The sequence below is a fragment of the Podarcis raffonei genome, chromosome 6, assembly GCF_027172205.1.
Source record: "Podarcis raffonei isolate rPodRaf1 chromosome 6, rPodRaf1.pri, whole genome shotgun sequence".
Lineage (NCBI taxonomy): Eukaryota > Metazoa > Chordata > Lepidosauria > Squamata > Lacertidae > Podarcis > Podarcis raffonei.
The window spans coordinates 46,852,656-46,866,757 of record NC_070607.1 but is presented as its reverse complement, the minus strand read 5'-3'; the positions used below and the strand labels follow the sequence as shown (position 1 = coordinate 46,866,757).

General features: G+C 44.0%; 1 protein-coding gene across 1 annotated transcript; it reads right to left on the bottom strand.

The window, feature by feature from the left end:
- Window positions 1-1,245: 1,245 nt before the first annotated feature.
- ATPAF1 (ATP synthase mitochondrial F1 complex assembly factor 1) lies at window positions 1,246-13,007 on the bottom strand. Its single transcript, XM_053392556.1, has 9 exons — window positions 12,594-13,007; window positions 11,696-11,804; window positions 10,684-10,719; window positions 10,042-10,104; window positions 8,194-8,244; window positions 6,345-6,392; window positions 5,994-6,089; window positions 4,267-4,374; window positions 1,246-3,482 (listed from the first exon to the last, which is right to left on the bottom strand). The coding sequence occupies exons 1-9, from the start codon at window positions 12,836-12,838 to the stop codon at window positions 3,282-3,284; spliced, it is 957 nt and encodes a 318-aa protein (XP_053248531.1). The 5' UTR covers window positions 12,839-13,007; the 3' UTR covers window positions 1,246-3,281.
- Window positions 13,008-14,102: the final 1,095 nt, after the last annotated feature.

Genomic DNA, 14,102 nt, shown 5'->3' with positions numbered 1-14,102 from the left:
TCTAACATGCTTCCTCCCCTGGAGGAGCCAAAGCCAGGAGTAATGAATGAAACATTCCGGTCTATGCACAGCAGCACCTCACCTTCCCTCATCTAAGCCGGCACAACATTGCTTCAGAGGGTAACTTTTGAGACTTGAATTCTATAGGTAAACATATGGCAGAGAATTTGGTTCGTAACACTCCAGATTAAGTTCCAACCTTAATATTTGTGGGAGTGTGCACAAGTGAAAGTTTGGAAACAAGGCTTCCCCTCTGACTAATTGCCCCTCTGTGGCTGAAGGATCTGTCATGAGCCTCCTTCCCTTGAGGGTAATCAGATGAGGCCCACACACCAGCGGTGGGCAAGGCTACTGCTAAAGGTGGGTAGGACCACACCCTGCTTCCTCTCTCACTCTCTCCTCATCACTGGTAAGAACTGAAGGGTGACATTTAATTAAGCTGAGGGCCACATGCAGCACTACTCTTAAGATCTTGTCTCTAGGTTGGCAGGCCCATCATACACTTAAAACACTATTACAGTATACCTCGGGTTACAGATGCTTCAGGTTACAGACTCTGCTAACCCAGAAATAGTGCCTCGGGTTAAGAACTTTGCTTCAGGATGAGAACAGAAATCGTGCGGCAGTGGCGGCACAGAGGCAGCGGGAGGCCCCATTAGCTAAAGTGGTACCTCAGGTTAAGAAGTTTCAGGTTAAGAAAAGACCTCCAGAACGAATTAAGTTCTTAACTTTTTTAAGAGTCATAGCTTTTCCCCAAAGAATCCTGGGAACTGTCATTTATTAAGGGTGCTGGGAGTTGGAGCTGTTAAGAGACACGTATTCTCTTCAAGGAGCTACAATTCTGAGTTCTCTGGGAAACAGGACTCATTGTTAAACCGCTTTGGGAACTGTAGTTCTGTGAAAGGAAAGGGGTCCCCTAAGAACCTGCAGTGCAAAAGTTCCCAGGGTCTTTGAGGAAAGTTATGGCTGTAAAAAGTGGTATAATAGTGCTTTAAAACGTGTGGTATAGATGTGGCCTCAGTTAGATTAATCCCTTTTCATTGACCAAAAAGGTATCCTCATTATTTGGGAACAGACTACTATTATTTTTTAAGATGAATTGTTTTCAATACAAGTACTTAGAAAAAATTACCAGTGGCAGATCCCATAACAGAAGAGGCACAAGAAGTTTAGTCCTCTGAACAAATGTTCCCAACAGGTGCCTAGTGTAACATGTGCATATAATCTAAAAAAAAAGTAGTATGCTTTTTCAGAATATTGTTTTTATTCATATGCAAAGGTATACAGATTCATTCAATCAACACACATGATTAATCAAGCAATTTCTTGGAATCAGGTAGCAATCCTGCTTCTCTCCCTTTCTTTCTTGCCCCATTTCACCTGTTTTCCAAGGTATTGCAAAGCTTTGGTTTTCAAATAACGGAGTATTCAACAATATGCAAATTAGCCCATGATATGCAAAGCTGCAGGTCTTGAATCATTTCAACTAAGGGGGGGGGGAACACTGGGGTTTTCTCAGCAGGCAGCACATCACAGAACAGAGAAGACAGGCTGAGGCACAAAATAGAAAGATTCAAATTTGCAACTTCAAAAATATTCTCAAAATTGCAAGTTCTCTCCTTGCTCCCCTTATTTGACCACAGTGAGGCTACTAGTTGCCACTGCCCCTTTACTGTAGATTGAAGGGACTGACAGATGCTCATTTCTGATCCCAGCCTGTGAGCTAATTAGGCTCACAGATATGTCTTATGCCTTCCTTCCTTCTTTCCTGCTGTCTATGGAGGGTATGCAGCTAAGTCATGGTATGAGCAGAATTTTCCCCCTTCCCCAAAAGAAATGCTATTGAAGGTTCCCCCAACCCACTGGAGCAGGGGAAGGAGAAGTTGTCCTACTCATGCCATGACTTAGGGATGCATCAAATGATGTGCATATGGGAGGTCTACTTCTGAAACATGACCTTCTCTTCTTCTCTTCTCTGTGTGCCCTTGCCCCTGCCTCCCAAATCTGCTCCTGAGGATCCTACAACCCTCAGGAGATTTTGAGGATGTGGGGTTGCAAGAGAGAGGAGAGCATCGGAAAGCTACATTGTGTAAGCGGAACAGTAGTGTTGGATGCAACCCAGAGATGGATACAATTCTGTGGGTTGAGAGTCATGCCTAGCGCTTGCAAGACCAGATGCATCTGCACCTGGGCTTTCCTGAACCTGCCACTCGTCCCCCTTCTCACCCCATCCATCAGGTTCAGCAACAAACATCTGGGCCAAATAAGGTTCTGAACCCGTTACAGAAAAGCGGCAAGAAAGAGGGGAAACACAAGATAACAAAGCATTATCTCCACTTCACAGATGAATGACGAGTAAAATTGCGCATGGCCCAGTTCCTCAACATCTATGGGGCTAGGAATAGCTTAAGATCCTTCTCATTTCTAAAAATATGTAGTTCTATCTCATAAAGGCGCTTTTAGAGGATGAAGGCAACAGGGCATTTCCTCAGCTCTTGTCAGTGTTGGTGAAATTGACTCAACACCTTTCCAGTACTAAGAATTGCCAGCAGCATCATGGAAAACATTCAACCATCTTTCATGGAGGACAGCCTCAGATGAAATTTATTTATTCATTTATTTTTTTAAAAAAAATGTTTTTTGGTTTTAAGTACCAGATGACTGCAAAATTTGGTCGCCCTAAACAAATTTCCATTTTGTGCTTATTCACTTCCTACTGTCAGATTTTTAAGGTCTCTGGGGCTGGGAATTGTCCTTTTTGCTTGGGCTGTAGTTTCCTGTATGTCAAGGGTGTTTTAGTGTAAATAATAAAAATATATATTTTGTCTAAGAACGTAGCACATTATGATGTAAATAATGGTATTTTTTGTCAGGAAACTTACCGCATCCATCTACAGTAGTGTCTCCTAGCTCCCCCCCCTCCCCCCGTCCAATTACGTTCCCTTGCTGAATGAAGAAATTTAAATAAACCTTCATAAATGCTGAAATTTGCTGGTCTGTGTGCGTTTTTTGGGTGGGGGGGAAAGCAAATGCCAAACACCATCAAGTGGATATCAAGGTTATGCTTTCCTTCTTGCTCCTACCAGCCAGAAACAAAGGCTGTGCAAGTACCTCCATGCTCCCAGATGTATAGGTCACTTGGTAAGATATTCTTCTCCCCATCAGATGCCAATGTCACCCCTTTCTCATCAAGATTATTTCAGTCGGAAGCAGCAGCTCCAGAACTCAAGGCAAGAGCGCTTCCGATACCCGTCATGTCTCTTCAAGGCTTCTCCCACCACTCAAGCAGTGGACGATGGTGGGTCTTGCTGAGGCCTGAGTTCTTCCCCCAGCCTGCTCTGTTCAAGCTCACCTATTACAGACATGTACTTAAACTCATTTGGCCGGTGGTTAAACTCTTCCACTAAACGGTAGGTCTCTTCACGGTCCGTGGCATAAAAAAGCTGCACTTGGCTGGCTAGGCACTGGGCTTCTGTGACAGTCTGTAAGATGTAAAACAGAAAGACACACAATTAAAGTTGTCAGGTCAGTGACAGCCCTTCTTCAGTCCAAAGACCACCGTGCTTTCACCAGCTGACCCAAGTCCGGGAATGGACTGTGGATCCATGTTTTGTGACTATCCTGTTCTGTGTCATAGGGATGGCTAATCCAGCTGCAATGTAAAAGCCCAGTGCTTGTGGTGCAGAGTCAATCAGGTTCCTGGCCCCACGGCAACACTGGTTATGAAACTGAATGTCACACCACCGTGATACTGCTCTCCCCCAACATTACACCACCTCACAATTGAAGGAGAGCAGGAATTTCAAGATTGAATGCTCATTCATGTCAAAAATCAAATCCAAATAACTCCCAGTGCATTGAAAAACAAAGATGTAAAAGAGAACGGTTCGAGGAGACTCAGCTGCAAAAACAAAACCCAACAAGAATGTAAAAAGAAGGGAACAACATGCTGCTTGTGTTCTGGACACTATAAACCAGGCATGGCCAAACCTGGCCCTCCAGCTGTTTTGGGACTACAATTACCATCATCCCTGACCACTGGTCCTGTTAGCTAGGGATGATGGGAGTTGTAGTCCAAAAACAACTGGAGGGCCAAGTTTGGCCATGCCTGCTATAAACTATAGCTTATGACAGTGGGAATGAACCTGTGCTAGCAACCTGGTGTCTTATCTATGCTCTGATCTGATTTACATTTTAAAGCCTTTGGCAGAAACAGAGCTGGGAGTTCCAAGTTCTTCATCTGGCCGTGAGAACCAAGATGCTTACCAAAAATCTAGGATCCATTTCACCTGTCATCAGTACAATGCCCTTTTCCTCTTGTAGCTCAGGATAATGATACAGGACCAACTGGGTGGGTGCAGATTCCCCTCGAGACTAAAGGAAATAAAAAATATATTATATGCAAGTATATGCAATGTGGTCCTTCAAGCAAAAGATCAGAAGCCAGAACTTTCAATAATGAGCTAATCATTTCAAAACTTAATTCAATGCATCTTAAACCTTCCAGGCCCAAAAAGTCACCCACCAGATATAGGAAATCAAAACATTAATAGTCCTAATAAACATTCTAGGTTTGCATGTGAAAAATATGCTGATATTTAGGAATCTGAAGCCTCTGCTTTCCATGTTAGTGTCACACGTCGTGACACCTTAGTGTGGCAGCTGCAATGTGTAGGTGTGTCATGCGAATCCTGCACGTGCTCCACCCAGGGCTGGAAAGGGGTTAATTTAACCTCCGGTTTGCTAGTGAAACTGAATCACGAAATGATGCATGTCTAAAAAGTGTCACCAACATGAAAAGTTTGGAAACCTCTGCTCAATAACAATATGAAACTATTTTAGAATGGGTCTTATAGAAGCCTAAAGTTGAAAAACTCTGAACTACTTTATTTTTCCAAGCAAGGTTTTCTCACAATTATTTTAGTGAGACCAATGTGTTAACATCTATGAAGATATCCTTGCTTGTCAGCCTCTCAAAACCCTTGTTCAACCAGTAGGAACACAAATATTCCAACTCTCAATCTTCCAAAGTTAAAAACAGTTTCTCTTAAAACAGAGGATAGCTGCCATCCAGAGAAAAGGGGGGGGGGGGGAGATCCAACCAGGACATGCCATAGGACTTTTGCATTCTGGGCCCTAACTGTGTCCTTCTCACCATGTTAAATTTAAAAGGTAGCTTGAAATGTTAGCACAGTATGTGGGCAACCTTACTCTTCATAGGCAGTCCCTTGAATTAAAGGACTCCCTGAATTCTGGACTACAAAGTCAGAGCACAGAAAAGACACATGGGCATGCAAAGAATAGGGAAACTTAAACAAAGAAAACAGGAGAAAGTTGTGATGGGATGTTGAATTTCTCTAAAAGAAGCCGAATGAACTTTCAACAAGAAAAGACAAGGAAGTATTTTAATACAGGACACAGTTAGCTCCAACAACTGTTTAACTTCCCATGTCTGTACTGTACACACCTCTGTACCGAGAGACTTTGAACAATGATATCTCAGCTTAATAAACTGAGATAAGAATGAACCTTATGGCCGTGCATGGCAAGCCCTTCACAACCGGAGCAAACCAAACCAGGTAAGTATTCAGTTAACTAGGGATTCCTGTTTCATCCAAACCCAGAATCTTTGATGAACAGTTTAGAACAAGCAAAGCACGAAACTGACTTTGAAACGTGGCTGAGTATCTTGTCTTGCTCTGAAGTGGTTAGACACTTTTATAACGCTAACAGTAAGGACAAATGAACAACCATATCTGCAAATATCTGCCTTAGCCTCCATTTTAGAGGAATCTTCTGAAAGCCTCATAACAGAAAAGGCACCCCTTGAAATCCCACAGCTCAAGTAATACTGCATTAACAGTGTCCATGTGAAACAAGGAATTGCCATGTGTTTTATGGAATGTTTTACACAGGAGCAAATGTAATTTAAAAAACACAGTTTCTACTTCCAAGTCTACTTCTGGCAATCAGTTTTGCCAAAGTTCACCTACCTGAACGTTTATCAGAGAAGTGAAGTGGAGTTCTGGTCCTGACCAATGTCCCACAAAAAATTCATAGCCCTCCTTCCTTGGCAGTGGATATAGAAACTGGTGGGGAAATCAAATAGGTTAATTAAATTTAATTAATTTCTTTATCTTTCTTTATTGGATATATACACTGCCCTTCATCGTAAGATCTCTGGGCGGTTAACAAATCCCAGCTCAGGATGAAATCAGAAACATAGAAGCTTCAAGAATAAAATTTTGCAGCCACAATAAATCAAGGTGGGTAGGAAGCATGATAACCTTGATAAAAAGCTTAATTTCAAAAGAAATCAATCAAGACACATGCCCTATACTTACGGATGGGCAGTCCTGAACTCGTTTCCATATCAGATCAAAAGTCTTTCCCTGTAGAAAGAAGGGGGGGAGGATATTTAACTAACTCTCAGTGCTAGTAAAGAAAGCTTAGGGGTTTGGGGTTTGCTTTTGTTTATTTAAAACATTTATTTACATCCCATCATTCCAACTGCTTGCAGTGGTTTGCAAAATAACAAAGCATTAAGAATGGTTAACTCAAAAAATCAAATATTAAAAATGACAGTAAACCACAGTACATATCAACATTAAAACACCTCCTTTTAACTTCCGAAGGCCTATAAAATCAACAAGACTGATTTTCATGTGTGTGAAAATTCAGCAAAAATAATAATACAATGCCATACTTTTTGAAGAATTCCAACACCTTCTAGTCAGTACTAAGAATATTCAATTTTGCTGCAGGTTTAGATCAATCCATCGGAGGTGCCTGAGTGTTCTTGTCTAATTGCCACTTACAATATCTAGGGACTTTATAAGAAGATTCCATATGCAGATGGACTCTGTATATGTGGGCAACCGCAAGTAGAAAACATTCTTCATTATTTGTTACATTGCCTATTATACACAGAACCTAAGAGACACAGTTTTAATCCCATTTCTTCAAGAAATCAGTCCCTTCTTGGAGGAGAGGGTTCTGTGGCTGCTGAATAACTCAAAACACCTCAGTGACTCATAAAGTGGCCCTTTTTGCACTGGCAGCAAAAAAGAAGGATTTCGACAAAAGAGCAGTAAATTGCAAGGAAGATTAGGATATATAAGTATTTTTCGCACCATAGGACGCACCGGACAATAGGACGCACCTTGTTTTAGAGGGGGGAGAACAAGGGAAAAAAATTCTTCCACTCTCTGCCCAGCGCCCCTTCAGTGAAGCGGCAGGAGGTGCTGCGCAGAGAGTGGGAGAATTTCCCCCCTCTTGTTTTCCCGCTCTAAAACAAGGTGCGTTTAAGGTGCGTTCAGGCGGCTACCTTGGAAGCCTGGAGAGCGAGAGGGGTCGGTGCGCACCGACCCCTCTCGCTCTCAAGGCTTCAGGTTCCTTTCGACCTGCTCTTTGGGGCTGGCGGGGGGAAGCCCACCACCAGCCCCAAAGAGCAGGTCAGGGAGCAGCGGAAAGGCGCAGCAGAGAGGCTGCTGCCATAGTCACGCGTCACTTCTCCAGCTGGGAGAGGGTCCCAAGCTATGGCTTCTTTAGCCCCGCGCATGCTCTCCCGGCTGGAGAGGTGACGCGCGCCTATGGAGGCTCTTGCCATAGGCGCGTGTCACCTGGGAGAGGGTCGCGGGGGGCTTCTTTAGCCCCGCACGCGCTCTCCCGGCTGGAGAGGTGACACGCGCCTATGGAGGCTCCTGCCATAGGCGCGCGTCACCTGGGAGAGGGTCACGGGGGGCTTCTTTAGCCCCGCGCGCGCTCTCCCGGCTGGAGAGGTGACGCGCGCCTATGGAGGCTCCTGCCATAGCCCCGCTTTACCTCTCCAGCCGGGAGAGGGTCGCAGGGCTATGGCGTCTTCGCTCCATAGGATGCACACACATTTCCCCTTCATTTTTGAAGGGGAAAAAGTGCGTCCTATAGAGCGAAAAATACGGTAATTTGAAATACACTGTATTTCATGGTGGCTTCCCATTTATAGTCTCGCTTCCATTGCACGGTTCTGTTGGTTTAAGCAGAGGATTTGTTCTATATTTTTATAGTGTTTGTATGGTTTGTCATGGCCTTCAGCTAGCACAATAAACTTACTAACTTAACTGTAACTGCTAAGAGCAAAATATATCCTGCTTAGCAGACCTGTGTGCCCTGAACTCGACAGCGCTCACACTGTTGTGTATTGACTGTACTTACAGGAATAACTGCATAAACTGTGTCTTCTCCAGAATAATACTGCTTCCATATCTGAAAGAAAAGGAAGGAAGGAAGGAAGGAAGGAAGAAAGAAGTACATTAACTTCATAGACCATCACCTAAGATGACTTAGTGATTGCTAACTAAGTCATACTTGGTGTGGACCCACTGAAATCAATGAACTTATGTTATTTACCATGAATTTCAATCGGTCTACCCTGGGGATGTCTAACACTACAATCCTAACCATGTCTACACAAAAGTAAGTCCTACTGAATGCAACAGAATTTACTCACAAGCAAGTAGGTTTAGAATTGCAGCCTTTGTTGAAAACCACCCAAATGCAATAATCCTATATTCACATTACTACTTATATGATTAGTCAATACTAATGGAAGCTTGGCCTTGACTGTTGCATTTTTCAGCCCTGATGGATTCGATCTGCTTGGAATAAACAGAGGATCACTGCACAAATTATTTTATTTATTTACTGCCTAAGTGGCTAACCTCCCCCCCCCAGCCACATTTACCTTAGGCCAAGCATCTGGGGTCACATGCTAGGGGTGGGTGCAGCCACCCAACACTATTGCACATATTTTTGCATGCCCACACATAGCCTCCCTCTCCTCAGGTAATGTGCTGAGGAGTGGAAATTATGGCCCACTCTCTGCTCATCACTGACTGATCAGATGCTCTAGGAGGGGCTAAGTTGAATCCTCAACAGGGTGCTGGGCTACAACCATCCCAGCACAGTATCTGATGTTTTTAATTTTTACTGCCATCAAATAATTCCATTGAGTCTAGGGGCATAGGAAAAAATTGATGGGGGGAGGCTGGATCAAGCTTCTGAATGGGGAGTTAGCCATTCACGGATGTCTATCCTACCCACCAGCAGGGCTTTCAGGGCAGCTAACAATTCAAACATATGGACACCATAAAAGAAATAATAATAAAATAGCATGCAGAAGTATAAAACAACAACAACAAAAATCTTTAGGTTGACAAGATACCCTCTGGAATATCTGAAAATGTCATCAATCAGTGTGTATGCATCTTATCTCCTTCCCCCACGCACACTCCCTTTCTTCTTGCTTGTTTTCTCTGGGTTATACCCACTGGTAGTCATACTTTGAACATACTTATTGAAATTAATGGGAATGACAAACTTAGGTACATTAATTTTAATCGGCTTAACTGAGTAGAACTTAGCTGGATACAATCCAGCCATCAGAACGGGCGGGGTGTGTGTGTGGTGGTTTTATTCTATTTAAATAAATAAGCATCAGCTGATGTTTAAAAGGACCCGGGGAAAACAAAAAGACTCCATCTGATATTAAAAATACACCAAGGTGGGTACTAAGTGACCCTTCTTCCAGAGAGTATTCTAAAAGTGGGCTACCACTACAAAAAAGACCCTATCCTTGGTAGGGACCCACCACACTACACCAAGAAAGAAGGGGGCATCCAAACAGCATCTGATGAAGATCTCAGTGAACAGGCAAGCAATATATGGGAACAGACTTCTGCCCATTACTGTTCTCACAAGGAAATTATCTCTTTGCATAACAACCATGAGTGAAGTGTAGTGAATAGCAGCTGCCTGATCCATAACAGACACTTCCCTGTATTTCACACCTGATAGCAGTCTCCTATTTTTATTCACAGCTGGTGTCTCCATATAAGAAACAGGCATGTGTGAAATGGCCCAGAGTGTCTTATGAGCCGCTGGATATATATCTATAGCTACATATCTACTTTCACAAGTTAACATGAAGAAATACTTTCTGTTGAGATAAAAGATTAACAAAAGCTAAATGTAAAATGTTTCTACCACTTCAGTTTGGGTCACCTGTTTTATTTCGTCGGGCTTCTTCCGTTTCATCATCTCCACATTAAGGATAGAATCAAGTGTCTGCAACAAATGACAACAGTTAACGACATAAACTGAAACATATATGAGGAAAAGAAACAAAAAGTCTGAATTATTGCACATACAAACATGGACAAATCCATTGTGAAAGACAAAAATGCAGCAATGCCCAATAAGAAGGTATAATAGTAATAATAAGACTTCTGTGAAACCTAATGGGCTGGCAGGGGAGAAGGTGGGGGGGGAGGCAGGAAACAGAGCACAAAATCTGACAGCTCATGAGAGGCAATCAAACACAGCTTCTGCCAGCCTGGTGCCCTCTGGCTGTTTTGGATGACAACTCCCATCAGCACCAGCCAGCACAAGAAGCTGTAGTCCAAATAGATTGAAGGCAACTGGCTGGTGGTCGCAGAACTAGACTCTGCTGGTTCCTCACAAGACTTTATGTAGAAGATCTCATTAAAAAAACAGCTGCCTGTCTGCATCCTCAGAAGGAGAACTTTGCTGACAGTCACACATAAGCCAAAGGCTGAACATGAACTGAAAGTCAAGTCCTTCATACATAATCCCAAGTAAGATAAATAAGAAAAGAAAGGCTACTTTACAAAAATACCAGCTTACCTTATTTTTTGTGAACCCATGAAGTGATTCTTTGAACTAAGATTAAACATAAAAATACTTATTTTAAATAGATACCCTTCATGCCATCATAACCTTATTAAAGAAAAAATTGTTAAAGCTATTTATCCAGGAAGGAGAGCAATCTAGACACATACACACATACCCAGATAGTTAAAAATAATACATAGGCCAAGGCATTGTGTGGAAAACATTGCAATTAATGGTAGCGTAGAACACAGATTTCCTGATGATATAATGTGAAATTGCAGATTTGGAGGGGGGGGGGATGCTGAAATAAGAAAACTTCCAATCCTTTATAGGGAAAACCTTTTTTTATATTATTGAGAGTTTTTCTGATAAAAATATACATTGTTACAGAAACAACTGGGCAGCAATGTCAGTTTATTGGATAATAAAGTCCTTTTAAAAACTTTTACAGGGCAACCCTATACACACCCACCTAAGACTGTCTCATTCAACTTAATGGGGCTTACCTCTAAGTAGACATGCACTGGATTATATTATCAAAGTATATTTTTTTAAGCACCAAATTAAGGAGATATCGGGTTCCCCCCACCCCGTCCCGCCAATTGCTAATCATTTTAACACAAGCATTTACAAAAACTGTTGGTGGCTTTTACAACGTATAAAAATCATCTGACAACATTGAATACCTACTTTTTTACTTCAGAAACAGTGTTTTATTGATATGCCAACATATGCAGATTCAGATATACAGGAAAGAAGTGGCCAACCTGCACTAGTTACATTTTCTGTGTGGTCATGTAAAATGTGTGTGTATACCGAAACAAACACGTTTTGTTAAGCTAACTGGAATGCAAAATCTAGCAAACATCACAAAGGCTTTCATCAATTTGTTTGAAAAGCATTTAGCATAAAATAAACAAGACAGGAACCCATCTGTGCACAGCTACACACATTCACACACATGTAAACAGAAGTCAGGAATAAATAAAATATCTGACAAATGGAGTTTGGATATTGGCCTTGCCTTTTCCTCCATCAGTCTGACAAACTCTGCTTGCTTCGAATCTCCCACCGGCTGCTTTTTCACTTCGCTCCTTTGATCCAGTCGGGATTCAAAAATTTCTGGATTGGATCTGAATCAAAGTTCGAACTGATTATATAGCTGCCAGGCACTCGCGGGTGTTTCATTTCCAGCTCATTCCCGCCCGATCCCAAGCAGCTCAGGGTGGGCCAAAAACATATCCGTTTAGCTTTCCTTTCAATCCCCGCGAGTAAAACAAAAGGATGGCAGGAGAGCAGCAACCCATAAGCGCAGGGCTAAGTCTTGCAAGAGCAAAACTACAAGCAGCAACTCTTTCTGATTGATAGCAGCTCCTAAATCAGGGGACCTTGAATCCACACAAGGTTAGGGCGGAGAGTAAACAACCATATGAGGAGGTGTGGCAAAGCAAAGTTTTTAAAATACAGGAGAGGCGGGTAAGAGCCTGATCCTGAAGCAAGTCCCACTGCGAGTCCAATGGAGTTACAAGTGTGCCCAGGGTTACATACATACCCTTGCCTAGTGCTTTTTTCTGGGGGAGGGGGATGCCGCTAAACATTTTGTGAATCTTTGTACTTTTCTCCATTTATTGCCTTTATTTCCTCCGATTTGAACTACAAAATGGTGATTTTCTTGAGTCAAAATGAGAGTACCCCTAAGCGTATTTTTTAAGGGGGGAAAAAGGCACTGCCCTTGCCATACACAAAGAGCTTTCCTAAGCAAAGCGGGGGGAAGGGCACCCTTGCTCAGTTTGGGACTTGGAGGTTGCTATCAGATCCCCGCTTCTTCCCACCCCCCCTCAAAATAATAGTAACTCAGGAGGGAGTCGGGCCCATCATGTTCCCCGATCCTCTGCCCGGGACATCTCTGCCTCCTCTGTTACCTGCGGAGCTCCTGGATCTTGCCTTGGTACTTGGCGAAGAAGGGGTTCGCCTCCAGGCCTCCGCCGCCCGCCGCCCCGCGAACCGAGACCGCCAGAAGTCGAGGCTGCGGGGGCAGCAGCAGGCCCAGAGGCCGCAGGGCGGCGAAGCGCCCCACCAGCGCCCCTCGGGACAGCCCCAGCCCCGCCGCCCCCCACCACAGCTGCTGCAGGTGCCCCGCCGCCATCCCGCTCCTGTCGGCCCACATCCGCGGAGAGCAACGCGGAACACCGCCCTCCTCGCCGCCGCGGCCCGGCACAAAAGTTCCGGCGGAGGAAGAAACAACAGGCGGCGGGAGGGCGAGCTGCAGCGACTCCTTTTGAATGGGCGGCGGCGGACGCGGGGAAGGAGGGTACAGGAAGCCCCCTAATCTCTGAGGGTGCTGCTGCTGCTACAGCTACAGGTCGATCCTGTGCAGTTTTGGTACGGAGGAAGCTCCCCCAGACCGGCTCCGACGGCTAAATCCTTTCTCCACGGCAAAGGTGTAGAGCACGGGATGGTCTATACGCGCCAGATTTACGTATAAGCTAAACAAGCTATAGCTTAGGGCCCCACTCTCTTGGGGCCCCCCAAAAGATTTAAAGGAAAAAACCGCTGGATGTACATTTCCAATATATAAGATAAAAAAATAAAACCTACATGCAGCAACAGTGTTTTGTGTTGTGTAGGCTCCTATGATGTAAGTAATGAGCCCCGCCTGCTCACCAAAATATCACTGGTTTGCTTATTTCTATATATAGGGTGCCTACATTCTGCATGGACTGGTTGCATGGCAACATGTGCAAATGGCTTCAGATACCTATTAGGTCCATAAATTACCACATATTCAACACAATAAACAGCAACAATTTGTTGTTGACAAAGGACAGCTGGACATATAAAGGGCCTCATTACCTTCAGTACCTTACAGCCTCATCAAACCTAAATCCAGCCCTGTCCTAACCACACCTCAGGAGATGCTATGAGGCAAGGACACATTCACAACCTGCCTTATTTCTTTCACTGTCCCAGGGAGATGGGAGATTGGGGGTGTCATGGGGAACTATAAGGGTACCCTAGATCCAGCTGCCTTGCCCTCCTGGGACTAGGAATTAAGGGGTGAGCCAAGGCCTCGAGGGCTGCCTTAAGATATCCAGTAGCGACAGCAGGCCTGGGAGAGAATCTTCAGTTCACTTGAAAGTGTGAGCAACTGCCATCTTCAGTTCAGTTGGAAGTGCAGGCAACTGTCTTATTCCTCCTGTGTTGCATAACGAGGAGCTGTTTCTCCTATTTCCACAGGCAAAGTCAGGGCAGAGAGGGGAACCATCCTGAAGATGGATGCCCCACGCCCACCTGACAAGTTTTTTAAGACGCTCCTTGATTGTCTTTCCAGTCTAATTCACTTGCTGGATGGGAGCCAATGTTACTTGTAGTTCAGCAACAACTGGAGGGCACCAGGTTGAAGGAGGCCATTTATATGGAGTGGTCAGGCA